At 44.4% G+C, this 24,337-nt stretch overlaps 1 protein-coding gene across 1 annotated transcript; it reads right to left on the bottom strand.

The window, feature by feature from the left end:
• Window positions 1–631: 631 nt before the first annotated feature.
• Window positions 632–24,286, bottom strand: LOC138967592 (DNA ligase 4-like). Its single transcript, XM_070340190.1, has 19 exons — window positions 23,952–24,286; window positions 22,172–22,249; window positions 21,663–21,764; window positions 20,704–20,919; window positions 19,050–19,142; window positions 18,713–18,817; window positions 18,161–18,267; window positions 17,106–17,251; window positions 16,058–16,268; window positions 15,388–15,670; window positions 14,567–14,734; window positions 13,325–13,462; window positions 9,717–9,875; window positions 9,210–9,327; window positions 8,865–8,997; window positions 8,278–8,413; window positions 2,410–2,510; window positions 1,421–1,573; window positions 632–815 (listed from the first exon to the last, which is right to left on the bottom strand). The coding sequence occupies exons 1-19, from the start codon at window positions 24,138–24,140 to the stop codon at window positions 680–682; spliced, it is 2,772 nt and encodes a 923-aa protein (XP_070196291.1). The 5' UTR covers window positions 24,141–24,286; the 3' UTR covers window positions 632–679.
• Between the last annotated feature and the right edge of the window lie 51 nt (window positions 24,287–24,337).

Here is a 24,337-nt window from a genome sequence, read left to right on the forward strand (position 1 = left end):
TTGTTCATTTAGCCGTTTTGGCCGTTTATGATTAATTCTGATCTAAAATCAGTACATCAGAGTAACCAGAAGAGGTTCAAAATCCAGAATCAGAAAGAAAACGGAAATGACCAGGGAACAAAAAAAAATCACTTTTTTCACTGTGGTGTCTGCCCTTAAAAGCAAACTTCTCCTGCATGACACTGATGCAGATGATTACCAACAGTCTATCTTTCACTCCCATCCCCCAAACTGCATACCTCCTCCCCGCCAATCTTAACCCCCCCCCCCCCCCCCCCCTCTCTACTAGGCCTTCCCACCTTTGGCATAAGAACCCCAGCTAGCACTGCATGTAGACCTTTTCCACTAAGTTTGCAGTAGTTACTTTACATTCCTCACATGTAGTTTTACATTTAGTACAGCGGTACCTTCCATGTTGTGAGGCCCCTCTGATGAGAGGACACCTCCCATAAAAGGACGCTTTTTGCTGTTCCTTTGTCTATTATCTTAATCAAAATGTACCTGTCACGACAGGTCACCTGCAATGTAGAGACACTGGTCCCAAGGTGTCCTTTCATCACAGGTACCACTGTATGATAAACCAGTCAGGTTCTACACCTCTTCCACAGGCCATACAAAAGAAACAACAAGATTTATTTTCGAGCATCGTAAATTTGAGCGATGGATCAGTGGCCTGGGATCAGAGTTCAAAGGTCTTTTCTGGGTACAAGCCGCCCTCCTCCATGCATGCCCGGACCCACTTCTCTGTGACGATGTGGAATTTCTTCTTCCTGCCGCGCCTCACCGCTTTCAGCTCTTCCAGTCGGCTTAGGTCTCTGTGGAGAACAACAAAATTACAGCATAGGAGTCTGATTCCTTGTTCTGGAAAAAAACACAAAACGTGTGTATTTGAAGAAAAACAACAACATTCTTTGTCGTTGTCATTAATCATTGTCTTGACAGCCTTAATTACAAGAGCTATTGTTTCGTTGCTCAAACACACACACACACACACACACACACACACACACACACACACACACACACACACACACACAAACATATTATAAGCACATGCACTAAGGTATGCACACACACACACAGAGTCATAAGCTAGTCAGCAAAATTCAAGCTCATATGCAAAGTCTTTAAAACGACACCTCAGACATACTATTCATGTGAAATCACAATGTGTTTTTTTAAATCACACAAAACTATGCCTGGTGTAGTAAGACAATAGGCGTTGTATGGGTTGTGAATGAGTGACTACTCTTGCTTTTAGTGAGGCAAGCTTTGTCCACGTGTTTCAGACACACCCCTCATTAGTGACTGGCTGATAATGTCACGTGAGAAAATTTGACTCGCTAAAACTGATTTATTCGTTCACAACCCATACAAACCTGACAGAGGTATTTCCAAACGTCGTCTATTGCATACTGACTTTTGATCGACGATGACATGGGACACCTGTTCGTCCAGCTCATTAGCCAGCGTGGCGCCAAAGAAACGTATTTCCAGGGCCAGGAGGTCCAGAGTGGAGGTGGGGAGGTGTGTGCTGTCATCGCCAATCACCAGGTTCGAATCCATGTATATCCTGCAACAGCAAGCAAGACATTTTCATTTACAGTGGAACCCTCTTTTTAAGACCAACAGAAATTTGAAAAAATCAAGTCTATGAAGAAGGGAGTCTTGAGCTTGAGGTAAATTTACAAAGGCTATGAAGAGAATATCTGACAAAGTAAGGCCTTGAAAGAGAGGGAGTCTTAAATTGTGGGGTCTTAAACGGGGGGTTCCACTGTACCAACAGCTTTTCACACATGTAGGCAGGCAAATACACACACCCACACAAACATGCACACACACACACACTTACACTCACTCACACACACACACACACACAAAGGTTCTATGGTATTTTCTGTACAAGATTTATACTCTCATAGTGCTCATGCACTCGCATTAAAAATCCTTGTAAATGAATGCATTTTTTTTCCAAAGTGTAACATTTGACCTGTAACTATAACTGACCATAAAAATCACACACAAAAATGCACAAAGGTTTTCACCTTGGTTTAGACTTCAGAGATTATCAGTAGGGCAGGTATAATAGTTGCTAGAACTAAAGTTCAAAAAATAAAATGCCAGAAAGTTTAGGCTTTGATTTAGACCTTAGACATTATCCGTAGGGCAGGTATTATGGTTGCTAGAGCTAAAGTTAAAAAAGAATAAAATGCTAGAAAAAATTCACCTTGGTTTAGACCTTAGATATTATCAGTAAGGCAGGTTTTACAGTGGTTGCTAGGTCAAAAGTCAAAAAGAATAATATATTTTGATTTAGAATGTAGAGATACATGTTGTCAGTAGTGCCGGTATCATGAATGCCAGGTAAAAAATTAAAAAGACCAAAACGGTAAAAGAATCAGCAGAGACCTGCAAGTGCGAAAGAGTCCATAAGGCGATTCATCAGGGAAATACTCCTCTTCCAGCTCTGCTATTTCCTCCGCCGTCACTGTCGCCACTCCCTGCCCCTCCTGTGACACACTTTCCAGTTTACAGAAACCATTTGTATCCTTAGCGGACGCACACAAGCACACACGCAGGCACACACGCACACACACAAAGAGTCATTAACTAGTCCACAATATTCAAGCTCAAATGCAAAGAGTCCTAACAATCCTTGTCACAAGACGACATCTCCGACGTGCTATTTGTGGGAAATCAAACTGTGTCTGAATAACTGAAATGCCGCAAAAAAACTGCTTTTTCTGTGGAATAACCAAATTTTTATTTTGGTCATCATCCACAACAGCAGATTTATTTTTCCGCAGCAAGACTGTCTTTCCGCAAAATAATATTGGAAGCTTTTTCCACAACATAATTTGCATTCACTTTTTCCTCAGAATAATTTGTAAAACTTTTTAAAATAAAATCCTTTGTCGCTGTTCTCTGGGTCATTTTGGATGAGACTATCTCTTAAAAGAGAGAGAACATGTGTGCTTTAATTTTAAAATGAGCAACTCAAAGATTCCACAGACAAAATAATTGGACTTATTCGGCAGTAAACGAACAGTCGTTTAATAGCAGCATTCTTCGTTCAAGTTTTTCCACTAATTGCTTTTAGAAAATGAATTCATCAAAAACGTCTAACCGTGCACTGTGACCACACAGCCTGATAAGTTTTGGTATGTGACCAAGCAGAGGGCGGTGGTCTTGTCCCATGTAAAAGCCTGATAAGTTCTGGTATGTGACCAAGCAGAGGGCGATGGTCTTGTCCCATGTAAAAGGTATGTGACCAAGCAGAGGGCGATGGTCTTGTCCCGTGTAAAAGGTATGTGACCAAGCAGAGGGCGATGGTCTTGTCCCGTGTAAAAGGTATGTGACCAAGCAGAGGGCGATGGTCTTGTCCCGTGTAAAAGGTATGTGACCAAGCAGAGGGCGATGGTCTTGTCCCGTGTAAAAGGTATGTGACCAAGCAGAGGGCGATGGTCTTGTCCCGTGTAAAAGGTATGTGACCAAGCAGAGGGCGATGGTCTTGTCCCATGTAAAAGGTATGTGACCAAGCAGAGGGCGATGGTCTTGTCCCATGTAAAAGGTATGTGACCAAGCAGAGGGCGATGGTCTTGTCCCATGTAAAAGGTATGTGACCAAGCAGAGGGCGATGGTCTTGTCCCATGTAAAAGGTATGTGACCAAGCAGAGGGCGATGGTCCTGTCCCATGTAAAAGGTATGTGACCAAGCAGAGGGCGGTGGTCTTGTCCCATGTAAAAGGTATGTGACCAAGCAGAGGGCGGTGGTCTTGTCCCATGTAAAAGCCTGATAAGTTCTGGTATGTGACCAAGCAGAGGGCGGTGGTCTTGTCCCATGTAAAAGCCTGATAAGTTCTGGTATGTGACCAAGCAGAGGGCGGTGGTCTTGTCCCATGTAAAAGCCTGATAAGTTCTGGTATGTGACCAAGCAGAGGGCGGTGGTCTTGTCCCATGTAAAAGGTATGTGACCAAGCAGAGGGCGGTGGTCTTGTCCCATGTAAAAGCCTGATAAGTTCTGGTATGTGACCAAGCAGAGGGCGGTGGTCTTGTCCCATGTAAAAGGTATGTGACCAAGCAGAGGGCGGTGGTCTTGTCCCATGTAAAAGGTATGTGACCAAGCAGAGGGCGGTGGTCTTGTCCCATGTAAAAGCCTGATAAGTTTTGGTATGTGACCAAGCAGAGGGCGGTGGTCTTGTCCCATGTAAAAGCCTGATAAGTTCTGGTATGTGACCAAGCAGAGGGCGGTGGTCTTGTCTCATGTAAAAGGTATGTGACCAAGCAGAGGGCGGTGGTCTTGTCCCATGTAAAAGGTATGTGACCAAGCAGAGGGCGATGGTCTTGTCCCATGTAAAAGGTATGTGACCAAGCAGAGGGCGGTGGTCTTGTCCCATGTAAAAGGTATGTGACCAAGCAGAGGGCGATGGTCTTGTCCCATGTAAAAGGTGTGTGACCAAGCAGAGGGCGGTGGTCTTGTCCCATGTAAAAGGTATGTGACCAAGCAGAGGGCGATGGTCTTGTCCCATGTAAAAGGTGTGTGACCAAGCAGAGGGCGATGGTCTTGTCCCATGTAAAAGGTGTGTGACCAAGCAGAGGGCGATGGTCTTGTCCCATGTAAAAGGTATGTGACCAAGCAGAGGGCGATGGTCTTGTCCCATGTAAAAGGTGTGTGACCAAGCAGAGGGCGATGGTCTTGTCCCATGTAAAAGGTGTGTGACCAAGCAGAGGGCGATGGTCTTGTCCCATGTAAAAGGTGTGTGACCAAGCAGAGGGCGATGGTCTTGTCCCATGTAAAAGGTGTGTGACCAAGCAGAGGGCGGTGGTCTTGTCCCATGTAAAAGGTATGTGACCAAGCAGAGGGCGATGGTCTTGTCCCATGTAAAAGGTGTGTGACCAAGCAGAGGGCGATGGTCTTGTCCCATGTAAAAGGTGTGTGACCAAGCAGAGGGCGATGGTCTTGTCCCATGTAAAAGGTATGTGACCAAGCAGAGGGCGATGGTCTTGTCCCATGTAAAAGGTATGTGACCAAGCAGAGGGCGATGGTCTTGTCCCATGTAAAAGGTGTGTGACCAAGCAGAGGGCGATGGTCTTGTCCCATGTAAAAGGTGTGTGACCAAGCAGAGGGCGATGGTCTTGTCCCATGTAAAAGGTGTGTGACCAAGCAGAGGGCGATGGTCTTGTCCCATGTAAAAGGTATGTGACCAAGCAGAGGGCGATGGTCTTGTCCCATGTAAAAGGTATGTGACCAAGCAGAGGGCGATGGTCTTGTCCCATGTAAAAGGTGTGTGACCAAGCAGAGGGCGATGGTCTTGTCCCATGTAAAAGGTGTGTGACCAAGCAGAGGGCGATGGTCTTGTCCCATGTAAAAGGTATGTGACCAAGCAGAGGGCGATGGTCTTGTCCCATGTAAAAGGTGTGTGACCAAGCAGAGGGCGATGGTCTTGTCCCATGTAAAAGGTGTGTGACCAAGCAGAGGGCGATGGTCTTGTCCCATGTAAAAGGTGTGTGACCAAGCAGAGGGCGATGGTCTTGTCCCATGTAAAAGGTGTGTGACCAAGCAGAGGGCGGTGGTCTTGTCCCATGTAAAAGGTATGTGACCAAGCAGAGGGCGATGGTCTTGTCCCATGTAAAAGGTGTGTGACCAAGCAGAGGGCGATGGTCTTGTCCCATGTAAAAGGTGTGTGACCAAGCAGAGGGCGATGGTCTTGTCCCATGTAAAAGGTATGTGACCAAGCAGAGGGCGATGGTCTTGTCCCATGTAAAAGGTGTGTGACCAAGCAGAGGGCGATGGTCTTGTCCCATGTAAAAGGTGTGTGACCAAGCAGAGGGCGATGGTCTTGTCCCATGTAAAAGGTGTGTGACCAAGCAGAGGGCGATGGTCTTGTCCCATGTAAAAGGTGTGTGACCAAGCAGAGGGCGATGGTCTTGTCCCGTGTAAAAGGTATGTGACCAAGCAGAGGGCGATGGTCTTGTCCCGTGTAAAAGGTATGTGACCAAGCAGAGGGCGATGGTCTTGTCCCGTGTAAAAGGTATGTGACCAAGCAGAGGGCGATGGTCTTGTCCCGTGTAAAAGGTATGTGACCAAGCAGAGGGCGATGGTCTTGTCCCATGTAAAAGGTATGTGACCAAGCAGAGGGCGATGGTCTTGTCCCGTGTAAAAGGTATGTGACCAAGCAGAGGGCGATGGTCTTGTCCCGTGTAAAAGGTATGTGACCAAGCAGAGGGCGATGGTCTTGTCCCGTGTAAAAGGTATGTGACCAAGCAGAGGGCGATGGTCTTGTCCCGTGTAAAAGGTATGTGACCAAGCAGAGGGCGATGGTCTTGTCCCATGTAAAAGGTATGTGACCAAGCAGAGGGCGATGGTCTTGTCCCGTGTAAAAGGTATGTGACCAAGCAGAGGGCGATGGTCTTGTCCCGTGTAAAAGGTATGTGACCAAGCAGAGGGCGATGGTCTTGTCCCGTGTAAAAGGTATGTGACCAAGCAGAGGGCGGTGGTCTTGTCCCATGTAAAAGCCTGATAAGTTCTGGTATGTGACCAAGCAGAGGGCGGTGGTCTTGTCCCATGTAAAAGGTATGTGACCAAGCAGAGGGCGGTGGTCTTGTCCCGTGTAAAAGGTATGTGACCAAGCAGAGGGCGGTGGTCTTGTCCCATGTAAAAGCCTGATAAGTTTTGGTATGTGACCAAGCAGAGGGCGGTGGTCTTGTCCCATGTAAAAGCCTGATAAGTTTTGGTATGTGACCAAGCAGAGGGCGGTGGTCTTGTCCCATGTAAAAGGTATGTGACCAAGCAGAGGGCGATGGTCTTGTCCCGTGTAAAAGGTATGTGACCAAGCAGAGGGCGGTGGTCTTGTCCCGTGTAAAAGGTATGTGACCAAGCAGAGGGCGGTGGTCTTGTCCCATGTAAAAGCCTGATAAGTTCTGGTATGTGACCAAGCAGAGGGCGGTGGTCTTGTCCCATGTAAAAGGTATGTGACCAAGCAGAGGGCGGTGGTCTTGTCCCATGTAAAAGGTGTGTGACCAAGCAGAGGGCGATGGTCTTGTCCCATGTAAAAGGTATGTGACCAAGCAGAGGGCGATGGTCTTGTCCCATGTAAAAGGTATGTGACCAAGCAGAGGGCGGTGGTCTTGTCCCATGTAAAAGGTATGTGACCAAGCAGAGGGCGGTGGTCTTGTCCCATGTAAAAGGTATGTGACCAAGCAGAGGGCGATGGTCTTGTCCCATGTAAAAGGTATGTGACCAAGCAGAGGGCGATGGTCTTGTCCCATGTAAAAGGTATGTGACCAAGCAGAGGGCGGTGGTCTTGTCCCGTGTAAAAGGTATGTGACCAAGCAGAGGGCGATGGTCTTGTCCCATGTAAAAGGTATGTGACCAAGCAGAGGGCGGTGGTCTTGTCCCATGTAAAAGGTATGTGACCAAGCAGAGGGCGGTGGTCTTGTCCCGTGTAAAAGGTATGTGACCAAGCAGAGGGCGATGGTCTTGTCCCATGTAAAAGGTATGTGACCAAGCAGAGGGCGATGGTCTTGTCCCATGTAAAAGGTATGTGACCAAGCAGAGGGCGATGGTCTTGTCCCGTGTAAAAGGTATGTGACCAAGCAGAGGGCGATGGTCTTGTCCCATGTAAAAGGTATGTGACCAAGCAGAGGGCGATGGTCTTGTCCCATGTAAAAGGTATGTGACCAAGCAGAGGGCGATGGTCTTGTCCCATGTAAAAGGTATGTGACCAAGCAGAGGGCGATGGTCTTGTCCCATGTAAAAGGTGTGTGACCAAGCAGAGGGCGGTGGTCTTGTCCCGTGTAAAAGGTGTGTGACCAAGCAGAGGGCGGTGGTCTTGTCCCGTGTAAAAGCCTGGGCGGATCTGAGATGGTGATCTAAGTTTGTTTGTTTGTTTGTTTGTTTGCTTAACGCCCAGCCGACCACGAAGGGCCATATCAGGGCGGTGCTGCTTTGACATATAACGTGCGCCACACACAAGACAGAAGTCGCAGCACAGGCTTCATGTCTCACCCAGTCACATTATTCTGACACCGGACCAACCAGTCCTAGCACTAACCCCATAATGCCAGACGCCAGGCGGAGCAGCCACTAGATTGCCAATTTTAAAGTCTTAGGTATGACCCGGCCGGGGTTCGAACCCACGACCTCCCGATCACGGGGCGGACGCCTTACCACTAGGCCAACCGTGGAGTGTGCCTTTAAACCATAAAGTGAAGTGAGGCACTGCAAGATTCTTTTCTACCAAGACAAAGTCAGTTGCCGATGGACCAAGCAACCAACCTTGCCCATAGTACTGAAGATATGTTTGAGCTGCTCTTCCGTCACATCTTCCGTGAAGCTGTCGCCGTATTGATCATAGTCCTGCTGGAACTGTTTGCGTGTGGCCGGTGAGGTGTGAATCATATCACCAGGAGTCCTGGACAACAAACAAACAGCACACTTAATGTGAGACTGATTCTGATCTGTTATGACATGGACAGAAATGTGGGTAAGCTGTTAACCCCGTCACTGCCACAATACGTATGAGGTACGTTTTTTTGCTGTCATGAAAAAATCAATACTCTGACAACAAAAACAATCGCTGTATATTGCCCTTTGAATAGCAGCAAGAGGATTGCCTCCTCTGGAGACCCTCAATTTGGGTGTCATTGTTTTACCTTGTATGTTATGATTTTTTATTGAATTGTTTAACTGAATTCTTCCTGCAATCATGGGGTTAAAATATCAGACATTCTAGTCGATATGAAAATGAAACATAGAAGAATGTTGCCACGCATACATGCACTCAAGCACAGACACACACACATACAGACACCTGCCTCTGATAATAACACCCCAAAACATATAATAAGAAGATGGTCAGTTACCATGGAATCCAGTGACCAGCATCCAGCACTCTGCGGAACCAAGTGACTTTGACAATGTCGTACTTGTCTGTCTTAATCAGATTGGCGACCTTTACCGCCACTTTCTCCGCCAGCACGAAAGTGGTTGAGCTCCCTGGTGGGGAACAGAAGAGAGAAACAAGTTGCGTCAAGCGATATCAAGACATTTAGTCAATCTGTGGGCCTCACAGAATGAAACTGAACATAGCGCATTTTTCACAAAGTATCATACACCATTTCACACGGAATCAAAGGCCGGGGCATACCATCCAAAACCTTTTCCTAGCTACAGAGACGCTTGAAACACAAAGACTGGTCTGTCCTCACCAGGATTCTGTACAAACTCTCCCCCCATCTCCTTCACTTTCCTCTCTATCTGCTGCTTGGTCAGGTCTGCGGGGCCGTTGATCACGCACACCTCTTTGCCTGACAGCACCTGAGATACCTGATACATAACAGACACAAAAGATTACTGTTGTGTGATACATGGGTTATGTGAGCAATGATTTGTACAACATGCGAAACACACAAAAGTGATTCATTCAATAAGGGTTATACTGTGTCTGTGGGTAGACTGTAATACTGTTCGTTCCTCCTCTTTCATAGAAAGTTACTGTACAAAAAGGTGCACAGTGTGTGATAATTGTACAGAAAAAACGACAACATAACAACACACTCACACACACACACACACACACACACACACACACACGCACGCGTGCACGCACGCGTGCACGCACGCACGCATGCACGCACGCACGCGCACGCACACACACACACACACACACACACACACACACACACACACACACACACACACACACACAATCCCACCTGTTCCACATCGGAGACGTCAGCCCCTCTGAATCGAGACATGAGCTGAGGCTGCACTGCTCGCTGCACAATGCGGCGTTTCTTCTTGGTGGGCGCCCCCTCCCCCTCTCCGTCCTCTCCCAGTTCCATGCGGCCCCCTGTTAGTTTGCCGCCGGATTTCTGTTAACCAAAAAAGTTACGTATTTTGGTGTTAACTGGGAAAAAACATTTCTGCCTATGGCAATACAGTGGAAACCCTCCTTTTAACAACCTTCACAAATATGATAAAATCAGGTCTGCCTATGGCAATACAGTGGAAACCCTCCTTTTAACAACCTTCACAAATATGATAAAATCAGGTCTGCCTATAGGCCCATTGCAGAAACTCAAGTTAACAACAGCATTTCTACTCGGCGCGCGCGGTATGAGAATCACGGGTCGTAACTCTCTGGAATTGGTCATCCGCCGCCATGTTGGATGCCTTGCACGATCTCTGACAGTGCTTGAGCGTTGGGTGGCGACTCGACAAAAGTGAAAATGACACGTTGTGTGGCCAAAAACTGCAGTCAGCAGGCACACTTTAGGATCCCTAAAGTTGTTTACCATCAGGGTGACAACTGGAAGGAAGTTACTGAGCGGAGAAGACGATTATAACTGGTTATTTTTTGCTGTGTGCAGTGCGCTAATCAACAATTGTCCATCGGTTGTGCCTTTAGAGTGAACACTGTGATAGGATGCTTTGAAAATTATACTTTGCAGTAGTTACCTGAGCTGCATTGTACCTCATTTGCCTGTCTTGAGAGCTTTATCTTGTGAATTTTGGTGCACTGTCTGCATGGTAATTTGAGATAAAGAATAAATAAATGAATAGAATAATGTATTCTTGCTTTACTTTTTATGTTGTGCTGTTGTGTTAAAAAGGCAGATCCCCTTTGGACTCATGCATCCACAGTTTTCTTCATTTTGTCTGCATACACTGACAGTGAAATACGCAAAAAGAACAAGAGTGCAATGAAGAAAACTAACAAAGACGGCATCCAATATGGCGGCGCGATGAGAGTATGAGCGGAGTTGTGCCCCTTAGGGCTAAAGCTAGCCGATCCATTTGATAACGTCACGCCGAGTAAGAAGAATGAATTGGACCTATAGCAATACAGTGGAAACCCTCCTTTTAACAACCTTCACAAATATGATAAAATCAGGTCTGCCTATGGCAATACAGTGAAAACCCCCCTTTTAACAACCTTCACAAATGTGATAAAATCAGGTCTAAAAAAGGCAGGAGTCTTAAAATGGAGGTAAATTTAACAGAGGTTATGAACAAAACATCTACAAAAGGAGGGCTTTAAAAAGAAGAAAGTCTTAAATCAGGGGGTCTTAAAAGGGAGGTTCTACTGTATCCACATGTAGCCAGACCTGGGAACCCCTGTTTTGCACTTGGAGTATTCTCAAACAAACTTGGTGTATTTTCAGAAAAATTAGCGTACTCCACACAGCATTTGAACATCCATGATTCAAACATGCTTCACAAGCGTCCGTAGCACAGTTAATAAAGTTTACCAATACCTTTAAAACAAAAGCTTCTTTCAATGTTTACTGACAATGACTGTAATCATGTAAGTAGTCTAAGAATATTTCTCGTCGTATTATTTCCCACTGACCGTACTGATCGTATTCTAGACAATCATGCGTACAAAATACGGTGAAATGGTATGGGTTCCCAGGTCTGTGTAGCCCTATGTGAGCTTGTTCGTCACACCGAATGAATGGCAACATTTCTACTCTTCTTTCAGCATGTGACATCTATATCTTGTACCTGGGTGTGTTTTTGTTGGAGTGCAGTGAAACCCCCCTTTTAAGACCCCCCATTTAAGACTCCCTCCATTTTAAGACCCTGTTTTCTCATATTTTGTGTTATTAACCTCTGTAAACTTACCCCCATTTTAAGACTCCCTCCTTTGTTAAGACCTGATTTTCTCAGATTTGTGTAGGTCTTAACACTTTCGCGACGGGAGGTGACTAAATTAGTAACAGCGCTGACACGCCCACGGACGGGAAGTGACTATTTTAATAACAGACATACAAGGTACACGACTCGTGATTGCTTCCCGGTTTTTGAAGCTTGCAATAAATTGAGTTGTTTCCCTTGATACACGTGACTTGCTCTCCGCCATGTGCAAATTAGAGAAGATTTGAGTGGTTTTTTTTAACAAAAAAAATGAATCGAAGGCGAGCCTTGTCACGGGAGGAGATTCTCCGGATGTTGGATCTTGAGGATCCTGTAGATCATGATTCCGACGTGTTGTTTTCGCCTCAAGAAAGCAATAATAGCAGTGATATTGAGGAAGAAACAGTCCTGTTGTTGCTAGTATGAGTCGGCAAACTACACGTGGTAGGGTGGTACTGCATGGATCTTCGAATAGTGTAGTTGCAAGGGGGGCGTGGCAGCACTGATAACAATGGATGGCTGGAGCCTCCTAATCCTTTTGGAAATGTTCATAGGTGTACAGTTGGGACTTTGTTGTGAAAATGTGACTTATATTCAATATGGATTACCTAGACATCATTTGGTGAGTGTCACAGTTTTGTTTTATTTGAGTCAGGATGCTGTGAGTGAATGCGGGATTTGCTTGTTTTTTTCTTTGTACTGTCTCCTTATTTCTGTGTAGAATTTTAACAATATTTCAGCTAATTCATAGGTTTTACACCTTGTTTGGTTATAAAATTATTTATAATACTTTCTGTTAAAAAATAACTTTTAAAAAAGCAGTGGAAAAGAACACACACAAAAAAACGTTAAAAAACACAAATTATCCCCCTTTCACCCCCCCCCTTTGCTAAAACAAATCGCGTGACAAACTTATAAATAGCACGACTGAACTGGGCATCCATTTTTTAATTAGTACACAAAATTTGGTGGTGATTGGACTTAATTCAAGCTTGCTAGACAGATTTCTTTACAGTTACTGTTTTTTGGGAAGTTTCTTGGTGGCAAGCTTGGGCAGGCAGGACGTTAACGCCGTGGCAATGCTAGTCACAATAGTGTTAACAGGGGGTTTCCCTGTATCCAGACTTGGCCCCGTGTGAGCTTTGTCACCACAATAAATAGATATCAAAATGTTCAATCTTCTTTCAGCATGTGACATTGCTTCCCATGGGTTAAATCGGGAGTATACCTTGCCTGTATACATGTACTTTGGTTTGTTATTGTTGAAGTTACAGACTTGTTGAGAGAGGGAAATCTGGTCTGAGAAAAGAAGGGAAAATGGAGGTAAATGTCTTAAATTGTGGTTTCCACTGTACATGTACACACAGCACTGGATACTCAGTGTTAGAACTTCACAATACAAAGCCTAGTTCACAGAGCAATGTTCGATCCCCCATTAATACTTTTACACATAAATTCAACAGTTTAAAAAAAGAAATAAAATACAAATTGGCAAGTACCTTATCACCTATTAAATAAGCTCTAACTTCACTACTAATTGTATGTGCAGTTACCCAACCATCAGCTTCAGTTTAAACAAATCAACAAAGAAGACTAATCATCACAGAAAAAATACTTCTTTTCCGTGTCTCTCATGATTCAAGCAGCAGCATTCCAGCTTCAGAGACAGAGGTTTTCTCACCTGCCTGAGGTCCTCGATATCAGCGGTGGTCATGCACTGGTGCCAGGGTTTGTCGTCACGGATCATCTCCACGCGAGGGAATCGCAGAGTGCAGCCCACCTTGAATCGCTCACTCGCAATAATCTCGGCAGCTTTCACCTGATAAGAAACCAAAAACCTCATAAAATGTGACCACAACTACTGAGAAATCTACTAAACTAAAACCTATTTCTTCTAATCATTGCATTAAGGTCACATATCAAGAAAAACGGTGACAATAAAACTCCAGACATGATGTATAGAGTAACAGTTGTGCAACACATTCAAACTCTAATGCCAGTCTGATTAATCCAAACACATGGATGGATACCTCATACAATTTCAAGCTTGTAGGTCTATTCATAAGGATCATAAAATATTTTGGAGAAGACTACCTCGAAAGCCGTTAAATTGAACAAACCCCTACACACTACACAAAAAGTTCTAGGAAGAAAATGAGTTTGTTTTGCTGGCCACACACTTGGGCTCACCGAGGACTACCCATGTTTACCTTATTTGGGGGTTGGGGTGTGGAATCAAGTACAGAGAAAGAAACAAAGAAAACATAATAAATGTCAACGCCAGTACCTCAACAATGAAAGACTTGTCAGGTTCAATCTTCTTCTTCTTCTGCGTTCGTGGGCTGAAACTCCCACGTACACTCGTGTTTTGCACGAGTGGAATTTTACGTGTATGACCGTTTTTACCCCGCCATTTAGGCAGCCATACGCCGCTTTCGGAGAAAGCATGCTGAGTATTTTCGTGTTTCTATAACCCACCGAACTCTGACATGGATTACAGGATCTTTTTCGTGCGCACTTGGTCTTGTGCTTGCGGTGTACACACAGGGGTGTTCGGACACCGAGGAGAGTCTGCACACAAAGTTGACTCTGAGAAATAAATCTCTCGCCGAACGTGGGGACGAACTCACGCTGACAGCGGCCAACTGGATACAAACCCAGTGCGCTACCGACTGAGCTACATCCCCGCCCGAGGTTCAATCTAAGCATGAGGTTTAGTGAAATTTAAACTCCATGATGCATGGGGTACATAAAGCAAAATACAGAGAACCAAAAGAGAATAAATGTCAACGCCAGTACCTGAACAAAACAAACCCTGTCGGGTTCAATCCAAGTGTCAGGTTTAGTCAAATTAAAACTCCAGGATGTATGGGGTAAACCAAAGTACACAGAAAAAAACCAAAATAAATTTCAACGCCAGTACCTGAACAATACAAGATTTGTCAGGTTCAATCCAAGCGTCGGGTTTTTCTTTGAAGCCTGATGCCAGCTGGATGCACTGGGGGGGCCGTCGCTTGTCAAACGCCTGCCAGTGGTCGGCCATTCGCTGGTTGAACTCCGCCAGCTGTTTCTTGGTGTACCCTGACCCTACCTGTACGAAACAAGAGTACAGTGGAAACCCAACTTGTGACCTCCACAAATCTGAAAAAAATCAGGTCATTTCACTTTTGTATCCACTTGATAATTTTCTACTTTGGAGCGAGCTCCTTTCTTGTACAAATTGAAAATTGTTACCATGCCGCTGCATTTAGTTTGAATGTTTTTTTGTAAGTGTGTGACCAGTCTTTGTATGCTATAGTTGTTTTCAGGTGATACCCATTTGTAAAATCCTATTGCAATCACTGTTTAAACTCTGCCAGCTCATTTTTGATAAACTCAAACTGAATAAACGTGCTGAGAATGCTCATAATATATAGGTGACAACTATGCTCATCTGCAAATAAAACACTAACACACTGTTGTAAATAGTCATTAGATAAACACTGGCAAGCCACAGTCAACGGAATCTTGCATAAAAGCATGCTATTCTACTGTCTAAAATAAAATGAAAAAAATTAATGAAACATGCAGCTTCAGCTCCCAGAACTAAACTGCACAATCAACTTCCAGACTTATTTTAAACAAAATGGTTATGTGCACAGAATTTTTGTACGATTTGAGAATAGTGAAATACAGCCTTAAACAATACAGTCATATAACCCATACTGATTGAAAGAAAACAAGACAAAAATGCAGATAGTATACCTTGCAAAATGAGTGAAACACTTTAGGTTCACTGCCGTCTTCAGTTGGCACGGCAACGCCACACAGGAAATGCGACATCATGCCACCACGGTGACCCTCACCGAAGAAGCCGCCTAGGATGAGAAGATCCAACTCATCCATGAGGCCTCCGATGTATTCTGGTTTGATCTTGAACCAGCCCCCTTTACGCACGTTTGGTCGGTACGGAGTCTCAGGGTCCTTAACCATAATGCCTTCTTCTCGGCCATCGATGGCGTCATTCAGCGCTTCGACACAATCCTGGCTGGGAAATGAAAAGAAGAAAGGTTAAATAATGATGTTTGGACATAGCTCTGTCACGATTTCCAAGAGTTGTGGAAGAGTTGTGTCCCACTTTAGCGACCCAAACAATGACACATGGTCAAACAGTTAAAAACAGCAAATGCACCGAATAACTGACTCCAACGTGCAGGTTATGCAGTGTCCACTCAATATGCCTTTTTCTGTCCAAAATCTGTACATCGGAGCTACTATTTATATCTGTATGCACGGAAAAGATTCTGTACTCCATGTCAAGATTTTGGTGGGTAAAGAAACATGAAAATGTCCAAGCATACATCCCCGTGAGAATGGAGTATGACTGCCTAAAATAGCAGGGGGAAAGACGACCACAGATGTAAATATGACCTACTTTGAATGAGCCTCCTTGTGCTCACTCAGCTGTATCCTCCCCTCAACAGGTGTAACGACTTTGTCCAGGTACGTCAAGCGCTCACGCAGCGGCAGATTCGTTAGCACGCGGTCGTTGTACAGCAGCACGTCAAACACCATCACACAAGGCTGATAACCTTTGGCCTCGGCCACGTTAGGTGACTTGATGTCGAATTGTTCCCCCTTGGTGCCTGTCGTGAGACAGCAAATGACGAAGAACATTAAAATGACTGAGGGCGTGAAGAAGTCTTTGATGCAGGAAACGACAAAAAAAGTCTGTGTAAACAGCACGGCAGAGCTCAACTAGGTTTTTGAGTCACTGTTAAATATGAACTCAATTGAAACTAAGTCCTCAGGACCGTACACATGGCAGATTTTTCAATGACTGGTCTCCGCAACTTCTGAGCAACTTTAAACCGAAGTAAGGTGGTGGAAAGTTGGTTGCAAGTCTGGCGTGTAAACAGCACTTAAGCAGGAAGGGCGGCATTTTAATACACACACTTCTCAGAGTCAACTTTGTGTGCAGACTCTCCTCGGTGTCCGAACACCCCCGTGTGTACACCGCAAGCACAAGACCAAGTGCACACGAAAAAGATCCTGTAATCCATGTCAGAGTTCGGTGGGTTATAGAAACACGAAAATACCCAGCATGCTTCCTCCGAAGGCGGCGTATGGCTGCCTAAATGGCGGGGTAAAAACGGTCATACACGTAAAATTCCACTCGTGCAAAACACGAGTGCACGTGGGAGTTTCGGCCCACGAACGCAGAAGAAGAAGAAGAAGAAGAAGAAGAAGAAGAAGAAGAAGAAGAAGAAGAAATACACACACAAGCTTCAAAAGTACAGTGAAACCCCCATTTGAAGAACCCCCAATAAAAAATACCCTCCCTTTTAAGACCATATTTCTCCTATTTTCTGTTCATAAGCTCTGTAATTTTTAAGACTCCTTCCATTTTCAAGACCCATTTTCTCTGATTTTTGTTAGTCCCATGTAGTTTTCTTGACAAAACTGTAAGCTTCCACACTGACCAAAAGTTTTGGATGCAGCGTGGTATCCCAGCATCTCCCCATCGATGATACAGGTGTCCACGTCCGGCTTGAAGCAGTTGGCGATGTACGGGGTCAGAGTTCCGTCAAACGGCGTGGCACCAAACACATTGGTGTACTCGTTGCCACTGTCACACAGACATTGAAATCCCATTCACATTGGCCAGCACAAGAGATTGGACCCAAATTTTCCACTTAAACTTACAATGTCTCTTCCATCTTGTCATCACCAATACAACAGGTATCCCCTGCACTATGATAAGTACAGTGGAGGATTGTCTCCTTCAAAGCTGTCAGTGTCAACCTTTGTTTAGCTAAGAAGGGGCAGGAACATAGCTGTTCAAAACCTCTGTCTGGGACCAGGCTACCTCCAAATCAGTAGCGGGGCGACCATCCCCAACCCAGCGGGTCACAGGTGGTGGATAGTGAACGGCCCTTAGATATAGGGGTTAGCTGCGAATAAGCTAGCTTTAGCAAATAAGCAGTCCCGAACCAACTGGCGATGTTCCTACCAGGACGGGGTGGGGTAGAGGGTGGCTCCACTACTTCTACAAAATGCCTTACATGTCCAATGACAGGTTCATCATGGCGATTAAGAGCCGCCATAAAAGCTCTAGCTACGGGGAAGGACACCCCGGAGAAACAAACCCGGGCAGACGATGCTCGTCAGCTTTGGTCGGCAAATCATCTACCAGAAGGAAACTGGGATAATTAGAAAACCAGAAGAGCTGAAGACGGAGGTACTAGGCCATCGGCGCTCTCTAGACAACCATGGTACCACGCATATACACACAAAATGATATTGTCATAGCCTGTGTAAATATACCCACAAAATGATATTGTCATAGCCTGTGTAAATATACCCACAAAATGATATTGTCATAGCCTGTGTAAATTACCCCCCTTTTCAGACTCTCTCCTTTTTAAGACCTGATTTTCTCAGATTCTTGAAGGTCTTAAAAAGGGGGTTCCACTGTAACAATAAAGTACATATGCAATACAGTGTTAAAACTGTGTGTAGTAAAACAGAATAGTACCTGCGTGAAAAGTACTTGTACTCATCCCCCTTCTTGTGCAGCAACACCCTCTCACCGTCAAGCTTGGTCTCAATGAAGTACGGACGTCCCTCCATGATCTTCTCTATCTGCAAAACAAATAACACAGTACTCATTCACCTTTAGTGTAAGGTATCCAGAAACTGAGAAAAAGCGGTAATTATATTAACCGAAGCAAAAAAATAGAGGTATTTTTTGTAAGAATTATAAGCAAGTGAGGCAGATGTGCCTCTTTGCTCTCTTTTTTGATGAACACATGCAAACACACCCACTCAAACACATACAAACATAGACTGACAATCAAACACACCCACTCAAACACATACAAACATAGACTGACAATCAAACACACCCACTCAAACACATACACACATAGACTGACAATCAAACACACACACACACTGACAACCAACACATACACACACACACAAACATAGACTGACAACCACACACACACAAACATAGACTGACAACCAAACAATACACACACATACACACACAAACACACACCACCTTCACTACCAAGTGAAATACCTTATCAGGAGCTGCTCGGTCGCCCAACATGGGTGTGAAAGGGGAGAAAACAGACACGCCAATCTCATGCATGCGTGTGGCAGGATCTCGGAGCAGACGACACACCTAAATGTAAATATAAAGCACAGAACAATTAAGCCTCTTGGTCATCATCAAATGCAGCTAGATTCTTTTTTAGCAGTGAGACAGCGGAACCTCCCCCCCTTTCAAGATTTCTGAAAATCTGAGAAAATGAGGTCTTTAAAAAGGTAGGAGTCTTCAAATGGGGGTACATTGACAGAGGTTATGAACTTATGAAAATCTGAGAAAAATCTGAATGCCAATGCTTATTCCCCACCTTTTCCAGGTTATTGTTGACATTGAACAAGTCCTCAGCATCTTGGTGGTAAACCGACAGCACTGACGCCTGGCTCAGACCAACTTTCAGTTCCTGTAATCACACAGTTACGATAAAACAAGAGATGTTTTCATTCATTATGACAAGTTTCAGTATGACACATCAACTATGCTCGCTCACACACAAACTCACTCATCTTCTTCTCTTTGTCTCTAACACATACATGCACATACACAAGCACGCATGCACATGCACACACACGTACACAAACAAAACCAAAACACACACTAATACACACAAACACAAGAGGAGAAGCCTTCAAGGCTCCCGTAAGAAATCGACAAACAGTAACACAAACTCATTCACTCCGTCACACATACAGGGCGGGGATGTAGCTCAGTCGGTAGCGCGCTGGATTTGTATCCAGTTGGCCGCTGTCAGCGTGAGTTCGTCCCCACGTTCGGCGAGAGATTTATTTCTCAGAGTCAACTTTGTGTGCAGACTCTCCTCGGTGTCCGAACACCCCCGTGTGTACACGCAAGCACAAGACCAAGTGCGCACGAAAAAGATCCTGTAATCCATGTCAGAGTTCGGTGGGTTATAGAAACACGAAAATACCCAGCATGCTTCCTCCGAAAACGGCGTATGACTGCCTAAATGGCAGGGTAAAAAACGGTCATACACGTAAAATTCCACTCGTGCAAAAAACACGAGTGTACGTGGGAGTTTCAGCCCACGAACGCAGAAGAAGTCACACATACACACACACAGTAAGCATAGGGGACACGGTGCAAGAGTGGGAGACACTAGATCTAGATCTGTCTGTCTGTAGCCTACTTACGGGGACACGCCTGCCGAGATCGACACTGCGCTAGCGGCTTTCGACAGCGCTTCCTCGCGCACACACTGGAAACACGCTGTGCAGATCAACCTGTAGGAAATCTCCTTTGGTATCTTCTTTATTTATTTTTCTGGAGCTACGAAACCGAACAATGAGAAATCGTCTTCCCCGAATCGGCGAACTGCAGCTCGGTGAGAACTGTATCTATACCACAATCCTTCACGCGATCTGACCTAACCTTGACCCCTGACCTAGTCTACATACCACACACGACACAAACCAGTCACCTGTTTTTACCCCCCCCCCCCCCCCCCCCCAAAAAAAAAATCCACCCATTTTCTTTGGATACACACTTTAACTGCATACGTGCCGACGAAATGTTGATCATTGCTTCAATACTTTGAAGCTGTTGCTTGGATAATAACCAGGTAAAATGAGTATTTCGGTGTTCAGTCAAATGTTAAAGTTTCTACCACAGACATACACACATACGCACGCACAGACAGACAAAGTTACGATCGCATAGGCTACACTTACGTGAGCCAAAAACAAACAAAAAAACCACAAAAAAAACACACACACACACACACACACTAATACACACAAACAAAACAAGACAAAACAAACACACACACACACACACACACACACACACACACACACACACACACACACACTAACACACACAACATACACACTAACACACACACATACACACACACACACACATACATACCCCCCACCCCACATACACAACATTAACAACATATCTCACAGCTAATTGCTCAGACCACAGCAGCCTCACCATCTCACCTTGACAATCATGCGAACCAGCCATTTCTGCTCCAGAGCCGACAGATTCTTCAGCAAGTAGAGGATGCTGTCTTCCACAGCCGACTTTTTCTTGGCAGCATTGTTTGAGGCGATGGCATCCAGGGTGTCGTTCACCTGCTGGATGGTCAGGGTGCCACGCTGAGGGCAGCGAGGTTTCAGCACAAAGTATGCCATGCTGGCAAAGTCACCCGCATCCTGGTAAAGACAGGAAAAAAACCTAAATCTTTAAGGCGATTATTATTTATTAGACGATTTTAGAGGTTTCAGCACAAATTACGTCAAGCTGGCAAAGTCGCCCGCATCCTGGTAAGGCCAGGAAGAAAAACTCAAACGATAACCTTTTAAGGCGGTAATCATTCATTAGACAATGTTTGGAAATAACTCTGTCAGGTTTCTATGGGTTGTGGGAAATAACTCTGTCAGGTTTCTATGGGTTGTGGAAGAGTTGCTTTCTCTTGCTTTTCCTTGATTTTCCAGGAAAAAGCTGAGGTTGGCTGGTAGGTTATGGTTTTGCATACAGTCAACTTTACTTTGTTTAATCATAAAGTTGTTTTCAGTCTAAAATTCTTGTATCACGACAGTACTACAATTCATGAAAAAGTTAGAAACCTTTAACAGGATTGCATAAACAGTGCAACAACAGCCCCAACAGAAGTCCCATCATGCCTACTCAACGAAAGCAGAGTGAAGCTGAATATGCTCAGAGAAAAGCGTGGGGAACCCAAATGGGCAAACGAGCTCACATGTAACCAGAACACCAGAATTCTGGAACGCTGAAGAAGAAGAAGAATTGAATAAAGTTACCTCCACATTTTTTTTCTCTCCAGACCAGATTTGCTACAGATTATCGTGACCAGAAAGAGAAGTTCCGCTGTACAATCCCACACTGCTAATTTTGTCAAAATACTTGTATTCCAATGCTTTAGAATAATACCAACCCCACGAGCTGTTTTGACGGCCCGGTAGTTGAGCAGTCGCTGTGCGTCAGGACTGTCCTTGCCAAGGCACAACACTTTTATCATCAACCGCGCTAAGCCAGTCTGAAAAAAAGAGTGAATACAAAATAAAATAAAAATCGGTATCACAGAAACAGCATACACATTCATTTATTTCTGCAAAAACGGCTTACATGACATACACTTTACAAAGTCTGGTTTTGTAAAACAATTAGGCAAATATTAGCTGTTTGTTACGGATTTCTGTTTGTTTGTCTTCTTTTTTTGTCCATTACAAGTCAGTTTCAATTTTTTTGAAAAAATACAATGGCAAAATTTAAGTATTCTTATGAAAAACCAAAACCAATCGCATTTCTATTTTATGAATTTCATGATTATTGTGCCAGAAACAAAGGACCTACCCTGACTTTCATCTATGAATCCCAATGGGGACTGCATTGAATTCTTCACAGAACAGTCTATAAATTTATAAAATACACATTCATATTTACCTCTTTAATTCCGTATGCCACTCGTTCTCTTTCAAGGTGTGGCAGCAACAGTCTCATTGCTGGGTAGAACGAGTCTGTCTGTTTTACAAATACATGTAGCAAAAGAATTTCAAAAGAGAGCAATATTCTTAAAAAATGCAGATTACCAGAAAGAGAAAGACCATTTTTCATTTTTAATATGTGACAAATCCGAGGAAAAAATTGGTTTGATTTTCAGGTGAAACGTGGATTGTCAAAGTAAAGGCCAATCGGGCTGTTTGTTTGATATATGTGGAACCATCGTGGCTTTGGATTCATGTTTCCGTGGACAACGATTCTAAACAATCACTGTCAAAGACCCAATCCATGTTGAAAATAACTGTGCAACGACTCATGGTCAATTTGCAACTAAGCTGTGCAATCGTAAATTGCACAACAAAAAGTCTTAAAACACTCAAAAGAAAAGGCACATGCTAAAAACTTACTGAACTCGCAAGTATGATACGAGCTCAGTGCATTTTTAGACTTGAAGAAAAGCAAAGCAAAGTTTACGTTTGATGTCACATTCAAGTACATGTACATGTATGACGTCATCACTTGAACTTCTGAACTGCATTTGGGCCCTAAATTGTATTCTAAAAATGATGTTGACAACATTGGCCCCCTATAGTTGTCAGTGATTGTGCATACTTTTGCACTACAAATGATGATGTTGACAACATTGGGCCCCTATAGCTGTCAGTGATTGTGCATACTTTTGCACTACAAATGATGATGTTGACAACATTGGCCCCCTATAGCTGTCAGTGATTGTGCATACTTTTGCACTACAAATGATGATGTTGACAACATTGGGCCCCTATAGCTGTCAGTGATTGTGCATACTTTTGCACTACAAATGATGATGTTGACAACATTGGCCCCCTATAGCTGTCAGTGATTGTGCATACTTTTACACTACAAATGATGATGTTGACAACATTGGCCCCCTATAGCTGTCAGTGATTGTGCATACTTTTGCACTACAAATGATGATGTTGACAACATTGGCCCCCTATAGCTGTCAGTGATTGTGCATACTTTTGCACTACAAATGATGATGTTGACAACATTGGGCCCCTATAGCTGTCAGTGATTGTGCATACTTTTGCACTACAGTGGAACCTTCCTTTTAAAACCTCAAAATATCTGAGAAAGTCAGGTCTTAAAATGTAGGGATTCTTAAATTGGGGGGTCTTTAAATTATGGGGGTTCCGGTGACAGTGACTCAACCGCAGGACTCTGAGACGTTCGCAAGAACCCAGTCCTCTACGAAAGAAGAAGACGAAGTACCAAAATGATGACAAAAACGATGTTCAGAGACTTCTTCCAGGCTAGTATTGTTTTTATCAAAGAACATTAGAAGAAACAATAAAATGAAATTGTGTCTGTGCTGAAGTATTTCTGAGTGTGTATGATTGTGCCAAAGTGGTTAGAGTTGTCTGTATCAGGGTATACGTGCTTGAGAGTGTGCAAATCAAAGTGAGACTAAGAGCGAGTGTGAGTGTGTGCATGTGCGTGAGTATCTGTGTGTGTGTGTATCTGTCTGTGTGTGAGTATCTGTGTGTGAGTATGTGTGTGTGTGTGTGTGTGTGTGTGTGTGTGTGTGTGTGTGTGTGTGTGTGTGTGTGTGTGTGTGTGTGTGTGTGTGAGATCGTGTTCATGTTCATTAAACTCCTGTACACCGTTTTCTTATTTTGAGACCAGGGGGTGGGGCTGGAGGTTTGAGGACGAACACTGCACAAAAAAGACGATTTCTCACTGTGGTGTCAGCATCATCAGTGTGCGTTTCATTGTGCAGACGTCGCCAGCTGTCCACAAAGTCTCCAAGTACTCGCTTCTTCTTGTCGTTGCCTTGTGTTTTGGACAGCTTCTCAAGCAATCCACACAACTCTGCAAACGGGACTTTAGCTGCCACCACCTTATCACTGTCCGTGGACGCGTCGGTCATCGTGCTGCCCTCTCAGATTGATTCTGATCATCAAAAGAAAAGTTATACAAATTTCAAACCGTTGTTCTTGATGTCAGTTAGCTGACAGCGCGAGTTTACCCGAGGAATTGCCAGACATTAGATTTCGCAAGTTGCCGCAAGCTTGTTGTACCAAGGGAGATCATGTGGCTGAACTTCCGGGTTCGGGTTGTAAGAGT

This window comes from Littorina saxatilis, linkage group LG5, assembly GCF_037325665.1.
Source record: "Littorina saxatilis isolate snail1 linkage group LG5, US_GU_Lsax_2.0, whole genome shotgun sequence".
NCBI classification, from domain to species: domain Eukaryota; kingdom Metazoa; phylum Mollusca; class Gastropoda; order Littorinimorpha; family Littorinidae; genus Littorina; species Littorina saxatilis.

Coding starts and splice junctions, on each gene's coding strand:
- LOC138967592 (XM_070340190.1), bottom strand. CDS start 24,140: ATGACCGACGCGTCCACGGACAGTGATAAGGTGGTGGCAGCTAAAGTC. Junction 2,511..8,277: donor TCTTCAGTACTATGGGCAAG/GTTGGTTGCTTG, acceptor AGTGTGTCACAG/GAGGGGCAGGGAGTGGCGAC. Junction 816..1,420: donor CATGTCATCGTCGATCAAAA/GTCAGTATGCAA, acceptor TGTTCTCCACAG/AGACCTAAGCCGACTGGAAG.